This window comes from Neodiprion virginianus, chromosome 6 (assembly GCF_021901495.1).
Source record: "Neodiprion virginianus isolate iyNeoVirg1 chromosome 6, iyNeoVirg1.1, whole genome shotgun sequence".
Classification (NCBI taxonomy): domain Eukaryota; kingdom Metazoa; phylum Arthropoda; class Insecta; order Hymenoptera; family Diprionidae; genus Neodiprion; species Neodiprion virginianus.
In genome coordinates, this window is record NC_060882.1 from 18,249,340 (window position 1) to 18,262,367 (window position 13,028).

The following is a 13,028-nucleotide window of genomic DNA, read 5'->3' on the forward strand; positions in this document are numbered from 1 at the left end:
ATAGTCCCGGCTTTATCTTGTCGGGAAATTCTGTTTTGTATTCGTCTCAAGCCACTGCAAGCCCTCAGAGAATAGCTTCGCGCTTCTCCATCTCTACCGCAAAGTGTCTCTCCTCGCTTTCGAGTTGGCCAATATTTAAAGAGATCTTTTATTTCCAATTGTATTCTCAGCTCTCGTCTTTCAATTCTTCCTTTATTGCTTCCTTTTACTCGTCGTATTTATAAAAAATTGGTTTTAACGCGTCTCAATTGACCGGTTTAAAACTTATAGCTAATTCTCGTTGTATTCGACAGGCTGATTCGATTATTGAAATCCCGTTATCAAGATGTTGATTGATACTTTTCGAAAGGGCATGTCAGCGAAGATTCAAACTTTTTCGATTGACAAGAAATTTCAATTATCCATAAGGTTTCGTGAAAAAAATAATGATTTCCCTTTCAGTTTGGATTTATTATATTCAGCTACGTTCCAAGATATTGGTTCAGACGACGTGGGAAATTGGTAAGATTCAAAAAAAACTTTTTGCGTCGACATTTTTTTTCATGTATAATATCAAGTGATTTCACAGCCATTCTTGTACCATAAAATATAAAAGTTGCTATCCAATGTGCAAATCTGATGATTATGCTGCAAGTCCAATCATCTCTAACCAAATTCAGTGATTCAACGTCGTCCGAAATTACATATTTAAAGTTTAAATTTACTCACAATGCCGGCTCCTGGATCCGTGAGCTTGCAGGGAAGGGTAGCAGTGCTTCCAGTCTGAGCGAGGACTTCTCTGATCGGCCCGTCTGGAATCTCCTCATTTTTACCACTGGGTCCGTTAAGAGGTGACGGTAGGTTGTTGGAAATGGAGTTCTGCTGGTGCCTCGCATCGCCCTCTGCGAAAAAAGGATCTAAATTATCCAAAGTCTCAATTTTTTGAAATCCTGACGATGGAGACGAGACGCAGAGCTGAAGGGTAGAAAATCGATTACACCCAAGTATTGCGAAACGTGTATTCCGGTACGCGCAGCTTTTATATTTACCCGAGGAGTCTTCCGAACTCCTGTGTAAACCGTCGCGGAATATACGACAGGAATATTGATTACCCTTCGACATGCGGAAAGGTGAATTTTATCGTTTTATCCCCCAAGCTCTTTTTGTAGTTGCAGAAATCGAGCGTGCAGAAAGTAGCCAGCGGCGTTTTTGGGGGGTATACACGGGGTGATTGTTCAATTGCATGGGAACGCAAAGGCGAAAAACATTGGGTGAAACTTCGAGCACCGGGGTCTGGGAAACTCGGAAGTCCGGAAACCGCTTGATCATCGACAAGTTTCACCCTGGCAACATTTCGGTCAACTGTTGGACCATTAGAAACGGGACGGCGAAACCTGCTCGCGAGATTAATGCGACCACCGAGAAAGTTCGCGTTTAAGACGTTGCGCCCCAGCAACTGAGGGAGAGGGACAGAGAGAGAGAGAGAAAGGGAGGGAGAGAGAGAGTATATTACTGTAACTTGCCGAGTCGTCTGGATAGTTGAGTCTATACTATATATATATACATATAAGTTAGTTCACGCAATTATATCACGGCTCTGCGCTAGCTGATGACTTGTTTTCTTTGTGCCGCAACGTTTACCTGTCCAAACTCAGACGCGGCTCTTCTTGGCAAATTTTAGTAGGTCATCGAGGAGACCTGCGTCAGAAACTGACTGGGAGGGTGGATTTAGCGGATTTTAATTGTTAAAATAGGGTGAAAGTTGGAAATCCGTATCTCGATTTGCAAATTGGTTTAAGTGTGCTTTAAGTCAAAGTTGGAGATTGTATTCTTGGACAGTCTGCTCTATGTCACGATTTCACTTTCTTTTTCATTATCGTGTTTTCTTTTTTACTGTCGTACCATTTTTTACATTAAATGAAAAAGGCGTAACCTCTGGACGGAAAATCGAAATTCAACTTCGAACAAGAACCATTTTGATGAGGAAAAAAATTTCATTTATGGTAAATATGGTCTCAAAATTTGAAGTAAGCTGGTTGAGCTGTTTTCGAGGTATCGTAGGCACCGGAAAAGATATCGCCGAGCGAGATGTTTGACATTGTTGTCAATAACAATGCTCCATGTGAATAGATATTGTCGTAAAAGTTGTGCAAACGAAGCTCAATCTACATAATTTTCAATAAAACAAACACCAATTGAATTGAATATCTTGTTGTCGCGATACAAATTTCCGAAATTCTCCCTTAACGTCGCTCAAATGTTGCGTGAACAAGCATGATCGAGGATTTGTAAAAACGAATGGACAAACGATGAAATGGCATTGCCAAAAAGTCCGGTGAAGCTGACAGGCTGCTGAAGTTTGAAAACCGCTCGACTCTGCGAAGCTCTACGAGCCGTTACAATTCCGCGGAAATTGGTTTTAAAGTCATTAACTCGTCGCGAATCGAGTGTTTCATGTCTGGCACGAGAATCACTCCGAAACCCGAAGATGAAACTTTTTGATTCAAATTACACCGGCTGTCCGTACCATCTTCAAAACCTCCAAGGGAACCTTCCGCAAAGCCCTGGTTTGTTTTATCCAGGAAACGTTAACTGTGAAAATTTCTCCGAAGTAGGAATACTGTTTTCACTCCCCAAGTTTACGTCCGTCAAACTTAGATCTCGCATTATCGAGATTGATCGAACGCTAATTGGAAGCAACGAGCTTATTAGCTCGCGTTGATATCTCGTCCAAACTGCATGTACAGTTTGGCCCCGATACAACAGCCTGGAATTTCCGCGCAGCTCAAATATCGTCCAATTTTCATCTCGTTATGGTCCACTGTGTTCGGTTTCAACTGCTCGTCATTCCGTTCGACCTAGGGTTACGTATAGTTCCGAGTAATCAGAATTCCCTGCAGCGTAACCGCGCCTCCAGCTATCCTGGAGAACATTGCAATGATGAAACGTCGGAGTAACGTTGTTAAACAGCCGATGATAAAGTCGTTTTCAGACCTAATCTTTGCGCCGCTGATTGCCAAAGTGGTTATGAAATGCGGGGTTGAAATTGGCTCGAACGTAAATTGGTATCGTTTATTTTCTTCTCCGTGAACACGGAGAAACGGCAAGGGTGGGGAAAAAAGTTGATTCGAAGGAATGGAATATTCATCGCTCTGTAGTTGCTTCATGAAACGAAAGACAAGAGAGGATTTGAGGCGAACTTGAGTCGAACCTCACCAATGGAATTTTGTGGTATTCGTAATAACTCACCTGCGAAGTAGAGGTTGATTTCAATCGCGAGGGCAATGAGAACGAAGTGTCTCTTCATGGCGTTTGATTGGTGCCGGTGCGTGTGTCTTCTTACCACTTCTTTATACCTTCAATCTGAAATGAAAAACACAAAGTGAGCTCGTCATGCTTCATTGCTGCCACTGTATGATTTTTTTTCACGTAACGTAGAGTTAGATCGAAAATACGTCGAAGCGAAAACGTGGCTAATCCAAGGTTTAAAAATTCAAGTTACTTGTATGCGCGATACTTGTATAAATGTAGATCCTTCCGACGAGTTCATCAGCCGCGTAAAGTTTGTCAGAAAATAATCCTCCCGAGTTTATAGGCGGTATTATAAGTACGGCGGTAAGAAAGGCTGCCCTGTGTCAGCGAGAAGAGGGATAAAAAGGGAGTGAAAAAAAATTGAGAGGGAGACGAGGAATTGAGTAAGAAAAGAGTGTAAGGATACTCGAGTGTAAGGCGGTTGAATAGCCGCTTTTGGCAGAGCTGCATGGGAGAAGTGGAGGTAACACGACATTAACCAACCTTTTCAGTAAAACCAGCAAAACCCAGAGGAAAGAGGGTTTCTATCACCCTGGTCAAGTCTCTTTTTACTTACATTTTTTCCTCTCTCTCTCTTGTCTGTTTTTCACTGTTTTCCGTTTCCTTTTTATCGAATCATTCCGCATTGTGACTCGGACATCGTCGACCGATCGATTATTCTAACGGAATTGTTAGGATGTATTGATTAATGTTCGTTTTAGTCTATCGCTTAGGAATTGTGGTTCAAAAAAATAAACGTTTAAATAATTTTTACTCATTCAACGGCCCGGATGTTTATTTGTACTGATTCCGTAGTAATTTTTTTACTTTCTTCTACAGTTGCTGTATGATTACATGACTGTAGAAATACATACCAGGTGAATGTTTCGAAATTCGTAAAGACTCTCAAGCTGTCGAATAATTTTCCACCTATTTGTTGTAAGAGAAAAAAAATGTCTAGATAAGTATAAAAAGTGTAGCTCGCGTAATTCGCGCCTTTTAGAGATCTTCAGTAACAGCACAAACTTTGAGATTAACTCAGTATATCTAAATTAGACTCATATACTGGCGGTATTTCAATATTCTCCATTTCCAGGAAGTGGAAAATAAAAAAAAATAGAAAAATAAAAAAAAAATTAGTCGGATCAAATACGACGGGGTCAAAGGTTAGGTACACCGGAAGAATCCGTGTTTGCCGAGAACACGTCTGATTTCCTCACGGAGCGTGTCTTTGTCAAAGCTTTTCGCACGGAGCGAGAGCAGCGACCGAAGCCCTGAGGGGTAAGACAAGCGGCAAAACGCGAAGGGAAAAAAACCGATAAGGGGGGGAGGATGGGAAAAAAGCTGACCCCAACTCCCAGAGTTCCGCATACAGGGTATCCTGGAGGAATTCCCCAGTTGTAAGAAGCTTTCGTCAGACGGGTAGGAAAAGCTCGCGTTCCTGTGGGAAGGCGTAAATATCCGAGTACATGCTGGCGGCTTCGGAATATTAACTTTGGCGAATCGCCATCCGAAATGATCAACTTCCGAAGACACGTGCCATGTGCTTCTTGATATTTCCCAACCGCATTTTTATGGAGTATATACGGCTGCACGCTGACCCACAGTTTATTTTCTTCCCACTTTAAGGGGGGACTTGGCGTGAACGTTTGTGATTTATCGCATTTTCTAGAATTTCTTTCTAAAAGTCTATTAAGAATTTTGGGATTTGAGTTTTTTTTGCTTAATAATGTAGAATTTGGACTATCTTACGGAATTTTTTTACTGCAAAATATTATGAAATAGCCGCTGTATGCGGCATAATAGCGTAAAATGTGTATTTTTTATCGTCTAACGTGATATTTGAAATTTGAGTTATCGTAAACAGAAAATTCAAAAAGACTTGTTAGTGACAGACCTCACAGCCGGGTACTAACCCAAATTTCCTTTTGTACTAGCTATAGGTCTCACAGTCACCCTTCTCGATAGACTCAAAACAATAATAGTGGGTTCGGGGTCGATTTAACGATTAATAATATGGCCATCAGATATGAAACTGTACGTCAGGGTTTATTGTACAGGCTTTACATTCATTCAATCAGTAATCACTCAACGCTTGTGTCAACTTGGGTAACTTTCTAACGGTTTTCCGTTCAACACGGGTCTCGTCGCGAGCAGAACCGGAGTATGCCCCGGGATGACGCGTACAGGTACCATCTCACCGGAAATCATCTTTCAGTACCTGGACTATTTTAACCGGGGGCTGCAAGCCGCGCCGGTTTCCCGACACGGAAACCACCCCGAGATAGCTCAGCTACCCCGGCAAGGCCAGCTCACGCGGCTACACCAATTTTGTGTGATTTGTTATTTGTTTTCAAGTCTTTTTGATCCGCGGACTGCAATAACCACGTTGGTTCCCCAACGCGTCAACCACCCTGGGTCCAAACCTCAATCATGAGGCCCCGGGAAGGCCATCGCGAGAATCCCCAACCGGCTTTACCTAGTTCTGCTCTCGCATCTAATTACTCGATCACAAGTACGTTAGAAACACGATCCAACTTCATTTAATAATCAAATCGATCGTTATGAGCCTCGATTCGCCGAGTTGATAGCCCCATGTTCACGCAGTTCACTGTGTCACTCTCGCACACATAACGAGCTACTTTCAACAAGACTCGCGTGTTTTCTCTTCCGAGTTTCGACTAATACTGATCTGGTTTTGGATTCTACGCCATATTCTCGTCTCGCTTCCTCTCGCGGAGATTTTGAGAACTCTGGACTGTATTGACTTGTTGACCACTCGCCGTAGTGTGCGTGAGATTAGCGTACTTGGATTCATTCACACACACATCGTAGTATGATAATACATTCTGTCCCTTTACTAATCTCTAGCTGATCTGTAGCGGTCGTTCACTCCCTCGCCTTACCATACCTCTCTGTTACTACATATGGTTTCCACTACTAATGCTCGTCCAAACTGTAGCGTTATTGAGTAAACTTCTTAATTTTTTATACATTCTCAGGTTGATATCGCGTTAAACATCGGATTATAACTTAATAATGACATGGGGCAACAATGGTCTGTGGCAACGGCTGATTACGAAATTATAGGTCATAGAGCACTAGTTTCAGCTGTTGTTTTCTGTCTATGTATTTGTATGCATCGCCAACAGGACTATTAAAATATATGAGTATGACTACCCTGAGAAAAATTTTATTTGTTACAGTAACTAGAAAAATTCAGTAAAATAGGTATCGTTAAAAAACTGTTTGAATATTGTTGCAATTACGAAAAACGAGGTACACGTAACCATTTTGCGCTATCGCCGATCCTTTTTTGGTAATTGAAACCCAAAATCACTTTGCTCGATTTACTCTACTTTTTCATTCAAATAAGGCTTCAACGTCAATTTATTGTTGCAGAAGCATTAAATAAAGAATAATAACGGATACTAGACTTTCTGGTAACAGCTACAAAACTAATTTTCATTTTCATTTGCTATCTGGAACCATATTTTTAGATTGTGGTAAAAAATGAAAATAGTTAATAACTGAGCGGTAACCGAAACTAAAAATTTCTCACAGTTTTCTAGAAAAAAAGAGGTAGAAAAATAAGCGCCCACACTAAACCCCCCTTTAATTCTATCCGCAGGTTTACGCGAATAAGATATTGCGCTAATAAGTTGCACGAATGTCGCAACGGAAAATGGAAGACAGATAAGTACACATAACCGAGTTTCCCGCAGGTACGGAGCGCCCGGTAGTTCTTCAGTTAACGTCTTATATTGCAACCGTAACACACGGCATTCAGCTCTCTGCAATACTTTTTACTATGTTCTTTAAACATTCTCCTCTCGTACTTACACTGCGCCATGCCGCATGAGATTTCATTCTTTTATTACTGGTCCACACTTTTCTTTTTTCCCGGTAACCTTGTTTCTACACGTTCAACTCGTATGAGCTTTACGCTCGGAATTCATTCGCTTTACAGATTGGCAATGTAAGCTTACACGTATCGCAAACGCGACGAGTTCAATGCTCTTTTTTATGGACCATCGACAGCGTTAGCTTTATTTTGAAATTCGACTCTTATTACAAACTTGCATTCTTTCATATGAATGGTTTTTTTTCTTTAAACTTGATTTTCACGGTTTTATAGGAAATTTTCAATTTGTCATGTGCTCAACAGAAACGTTCAACTTTTAACGCACGCTGTTTGGTCAAATTTTTTTAACGAAATTGACTGAGACGTGTAAGTTTCTTCACAGGTTTTGAATTCAATCAAAAAATCGTTATAGATGACGAATGAAATTGTTTAATATTAGACTGACGAAGTACACACTTTGGAAATTACCGAAATAGTACAATAAACGTTTTATCTCAAGATTGTCTCACGATTCGAATCTACAAATTAATTATTACTCGTATAACCTTCGAAACTTTTTTAAAATTATATTTTGGTTTCGTCTTCGTTTTTCTAACGTACAATTAGTTTCACTGAACGAGTCCTAATACGCATCGCGACAGTTGAATTGCCGTGTTCCTGTGACAGCTGCGATTCTTGGAGCTTTTCGCGCGGAAAGCTTGCGGGGTTGTGAATACGTAGCAAGGCGTATACTGTAAGGTATTTGGGTGGAATTTCGTCGTTACTGTTCTTCTCTCCTTCCGCTACGCCTATTCACCTCCATTTACTGTCATTCTCACACTTTATATACCTGCCAGTCGACGTTGTCTTCCTTATCATTAAAAACAATGACTGAGAGTTGTTAAAAGTTTTAAAAATACGACAAGATGAAGTAAAAGTTTCGGTTAAAATTGACCAGGCACGTCGAGTAAATATTATAATCAAAATGAAGTTGCCATAAAATTTAAAATTCTCGTGACAAAATGTTACAAGTCTTCTAGATCCAAAATTACGATTTTTCAGATACGTCTTGCGTTTGATAAAATTAAAATAATAAACGAAAGAAAAAAAAAATACAACAAATCTTTACATATTGTATTCTATTTATTTCAAAGCCTTTGTGCTTTACTTAATCTCAAAGTTTTTCATTTAAAATTCGATCACCTATATTGAGGTATGCTTGTGGAACAAGTGTTTCGCAAAGACTGTACAATACTTGGAAATACATCAAAGTTTGAGCTTCGATTGATTAATTTTTTTGTATAACTTATATATGTATTAATATATTATTAGCTTTTGCGGAGGGCCTACATCAAAGGGCTGAAACGTCGAGCAATTGACAGTGTTTGATTTTGATCTAAGATACCGAGAACCGAAATTCACATATATTGTATAAGGTCGGAAAAAACCCATTAATAATCGAGCTTCAAGTTATCGATTTTTCCAAAAACTCGTTAAAACTTGCATTCTGCTATTTTTCCATGTAGAAAAAAAATCCCAGACTATTCAACGTTTTTTCATATTGAACGAGTAAAACTGAGTTGCAGGATTCAGTTTTGTCGGTCTATAGTAACGCAGCCTTGGGGAATAAAAAATACCAACTTTTTACTACGATGCGTCCGGAGTTGCTCGCCGCTGTCGAACAGCGCTGAAACAATATTTTCTCGTTAAACAATAACGCATTAAGGGCTGAAGTCCGCACGTGCTGAGGTATTTGAAGAGGTTAATGAGCTCCGGAGAGGAACTGTTCTCTATACGTATAACCAGGGATCGATAGGTGAGGAGGAGACGTTGGGTCGGTGAGCGGCTCATGCCAGCCTTTTCGGTCTTCACTGCCGTCAACTTTCTATGCACACACATAAATCCGGGATAGTATTAACGCAAGGTAAGGTTCGCGCAGACGCAGGCCGAGTTTCACAAGAGTTTTTAAATTGGGGATGTTGGAGAGCGAGTTTCGGAATTGCGGGAAAAATCCTGAGGGATAATCCCATTTCATTCCTAATGCGAATCACCGAGAGTTCAAGTATATAAGCTTTGCGAAAACCTGAAAACGGATTTTACAGGGCACTGTTTTACCGGTTTATAGCCCTCAAAGCGTCGGAAACACTGATCACATATTCATTGTGGAAAAAAGCACTCTGAGAAACGGGATTCTTCGCAGACGTTAGGGCGTATGTAATGTTTTTCAGAAACAATTCACTGCACACCCGAACAAGAGATATTTGGGAAAACAAGAGACTTGGGTAGAAAAATGTTCATTTTCGTAAATCACTTTGAAACGAGATACAACCGATTTCGATCAAAATCCAATCAGGTCCGAATGACTTCAGATGATTTTCAAGAGATCTCAAAACGTGGAAATCCAGCGAAAGCTGAACCTATCATTTCCAGGGTATTTGAGACAACTAATTGAATTCTCAGAAGAGCTGAAAGCTGAAAAACAAAATAACGCGTCTCCTTAAGCGGACAGCAAACATCGGCCACGAATTCTTCTGAATTGACACAATTCTGAAGATCTTTCAATCCCATTGAAAAGGAAAATAGATATCCGAGTTCAACAATAATCAGTTTCTAAAGCATCGCACCTAATCCTCCCCTTGGGCGTTTAATCCATCGATTATCGGCAATCAGTCCAAATACGAATACGAGCCGCGATCAAAGCTCAATTTTGGTTTATGGAGGATTCGCCTTCGCCGCGGGTCGATCGTCGATTAATCAGGTGAAACCTTTGAAACGACCATCATCGCTTCGCCCCGGATGGGCTTACCCTAATCTCCCCTGTTGGATAGTTTTTGTGTGGTTTCTCCTCAATGACATCTTGTTCAGCCTTTACCACCCCGATGGGGTTATTGCCATCACGCAGGGTGCGGACAGACGGAATTAACGTCGTCTATCGATCCGGAGTCGCGATTTTTCCCTTTCAAAAAAGCTCGGCATCGCGGTTGTCACTGATTTTCAATCCGGTTTCGCGCGTCACTCTCACGCCATTATTACAACTAATACCAGTTCACGTTTTGCAAATTGGCGTGATTTTTCCTGCTTTTAGGATGTCGCCACTTGATCATCGTTACTCTTATTTCATTTGTCGAACAAATTACTTCGCCCAGGATTAGGAAAGTTCTTCTTATCGTGACACACGAGGCTCCTGACCGCAGTTTCCGACCGCTTAATTATCCGCAATAAAACAGAACTTTGCGAAAATCTAGGTCAACGACGCGGTGGAGGTTCTTTGCAAATCGGATGATATGCGATACCTCGGTTGCAGTTTTTTCTCCATCATAAATCGTTTTAACATTAATGTTCGGGTTATTCAACTGATTAGACAAAAACTGCCGCTATCATTATCAACATTTTGTGAAAATGATCGAAATTAATGAAGTAAACGTGCTCCTCGACAATTTAAGTGGCTTTACAAACATAAGCATAGCAGAATTTTCATTTCTATCACATTTTTTCTCTTTTCTTTTACTTTTTCACCCGAGGGTTGATCCCATTAGAAATATTTTAATGCGAGGCAAAGGGTGGCGCGAACGAGGGAAATGTGACGTAACACAAAAGTATAACAAAATAGGTAGATACCTATACCGGGCAACCAAACGGATGGTGAAACGGACTTTGTGTATACAATATAATTCTCACGCGGCGCGACAATTTCGGCGGATTTTTTACTCGCGATCATTGTTGTGATTATATCTTTCCCATTCATTTATTTCGTTCCTGTACTTTTATATTTCACCCTGGCAGAAACGAAAATATACAGACGCATACATGTATATTCCGAGAAGGGATCTCGGACGTTGCGAATGGTAATTCATACGCCTTGGTACTTTACAGGGCCAAATAATTAGCCTATATACATACATATGTACGTATAATACATGGTATTATATACAGACCGGCGTTACGGGTGCGTGAATTCGTACGCGTGGCTTTTTATACGTGTATTTCTATATGTATACACGCGCAAAGAGAAAAAAATTAGCAGGAAAAACAAATTTCCTCCCGTGCCTCCGTTGTTTGCCTTTTTTCTCTTTCTTTCTTAAATTTTTATTATTGTTCTTTTAATTTCAGTACACAATAATAATAGAAGGAGATATAAAAAAAATACGTACTCGCACGTATTCAGAAGCGTCCTTTTTTCTTTCATGTAATTCTTTCATATTTTAATGTTCGAATTCACTGCCGTTCAAGCATTTAACGTAACGAAATCTAACGTCAGCGAGAAAGCTAGATGGATAGGTCTAAATTTTTCGCAATTTTCTAAAAGTAGTGCATCAATTTTCACATCCTTTTCTCAACGTACCGAATGCGAGGTGTAACTAAAAATTTGCACATTTTAAGTGTATTTATATATTGTATATAAAGTATTTCTATAAATGTTGATGATTAAGAAATTGTCTCTTAAGAATTACACTGTTCAACACTTGTTTTGTTATCCTTCATATTTGAGATTCGATGTCAAAAACCCTAGGAGTAAGCGTAGTTTTTAGAAATTGGCCTTAGTTATTTATTTTATCGAAATTTTCATATATAACCCAAAAAAGTAATATTTCGATAAAAAATTCAATTTTTTTTTTAAATATGTATAGTCTACCAAAAAATCCTTCTTTCCGTTGAGTTGTGTTATATGTGTTCAGTTTCAGAATATCGAAATTGAGTCACATTTAATCAATTTAACCGTACAACATATCACGACATATTGCAAATTTATTTTAACGTCAATTCATACTTCGTACTTGGTAGAAATAACGTTTCAACTGTGAAAAAAACGTACAATCAAAATAATGAATTTCAACGACTTCCATTTCTAGATCCGAGATAAAAAGATGGGCATGGAAAGCCTTTCGATATTAGTTCGATATTACTGCGACATTCATGTGCGAATAACTAAACTCGAAGAGACGTGACGTGGTATCATTTTCGGAACAGGCTTTCTCCCCGAATACGACCCCGATATTAGAGAGCGTAACGACCGAAAGGCGTGCGGCATTCATTCATCTTGCATTATATTGTAATTAAGTGATTATACCGCACGGTCATTAAAACTGCGATTGCGGCGACGGCGGAATGACGTTCTTGGTGGCAGCTGTTCGGTTTTCATCCGATAACCGGAAGTGTGGCGTGTCGACTTGTTCGCTTTAAAACCGTTTGAATTATCTCATGGTGCATGGCCAACTTTATACCCGTGTTGTATGTCTGTCTCTGTTTACGTGCGAATACAGATACGGGGCATTCCATGCTAACTCGACCTGAGTCTGACCCTTGATATCTCCGATTTGGTGTTCGATTTTTTATACGATTGTTTCGACTCTCGAAAACACGCAGTTTTTTTTTCTTCAAGTATTTTCGAACCGATTTTAACCATTTAGAATTTTTAGAAACGATCATATTGATCGGCACAATTTGAAAATTTGAAAAATCATGTGTCGTGTATCAAAATTTTTAAGCTTTGAGCTGGAGTGGACTGAATTTTCTTTCTAATTTGATAAAAAAATTTCGAATAAAGGTCGAAGAAAATATATCAAAAAACTTTTCTTTACTTTTTGTCAAATTAAAAGGAAGAGCCAGTCCACTTTGACTCAAGGCTTAAAAATTTTGATACTTGATAAATGATATTTCAGATTTTTAAATTGTATCGATTAATAATTTCGTTTTTAAAAATTGTAGATAATTCAAATCGATTCGGAAGATTTAGGAAACTAAAAAAATAAAAAAAACCGAGTGCCCTCGAGAGTCGAAACAATCATACAAAAAAATCGCGAGCCAAATCAGAGAGGTGAAGGGCCAGACCCTGATCGATTTGGCATGGAATGCCTCACATGTAACCGTATCCCCAGCCTGCTTCGAATCTGTATACCATATGATAAGGCACGTG

At 39.7% G+C, this 13,028-nt stretch overlaps 1 protein-coding gene across 5 annotated transcripts in view; it reads right to left on the reverse strand.

Annotated features, from left to right (window-relative positions):
* Positions 1 to 13,028, reverse strand: part of LOC124308220 (limbic system-associated membrane protein-like) — a 77,107-nt gene that overhangs the window by 36,762 nt on the left and 27,317 nt on the right. For all 5 annotated transcript variants that reach the window (XR_006908946.1, XM_046770722.1, XM_046770721.1 and 2 more), the window contains 2 exons: positions 3,229 to 3,342; positions 709 to 881 (listed from right to left, as the gene is read on the reverse strand). Coding sequence is in view for 4 of the 5 variants with exons in the window: in XM_046770722.1 (XP_046626678.1) it covers positions 709 to 881; positions 3,229 to 3,286 (231 nt within the window). In the remaining variant the exon portion in view is untranslated. The remainder of the gene's footprint in view (positions 1 to 708; positions 882 to 3,228; positions 3,343 to 13,028) is intronic.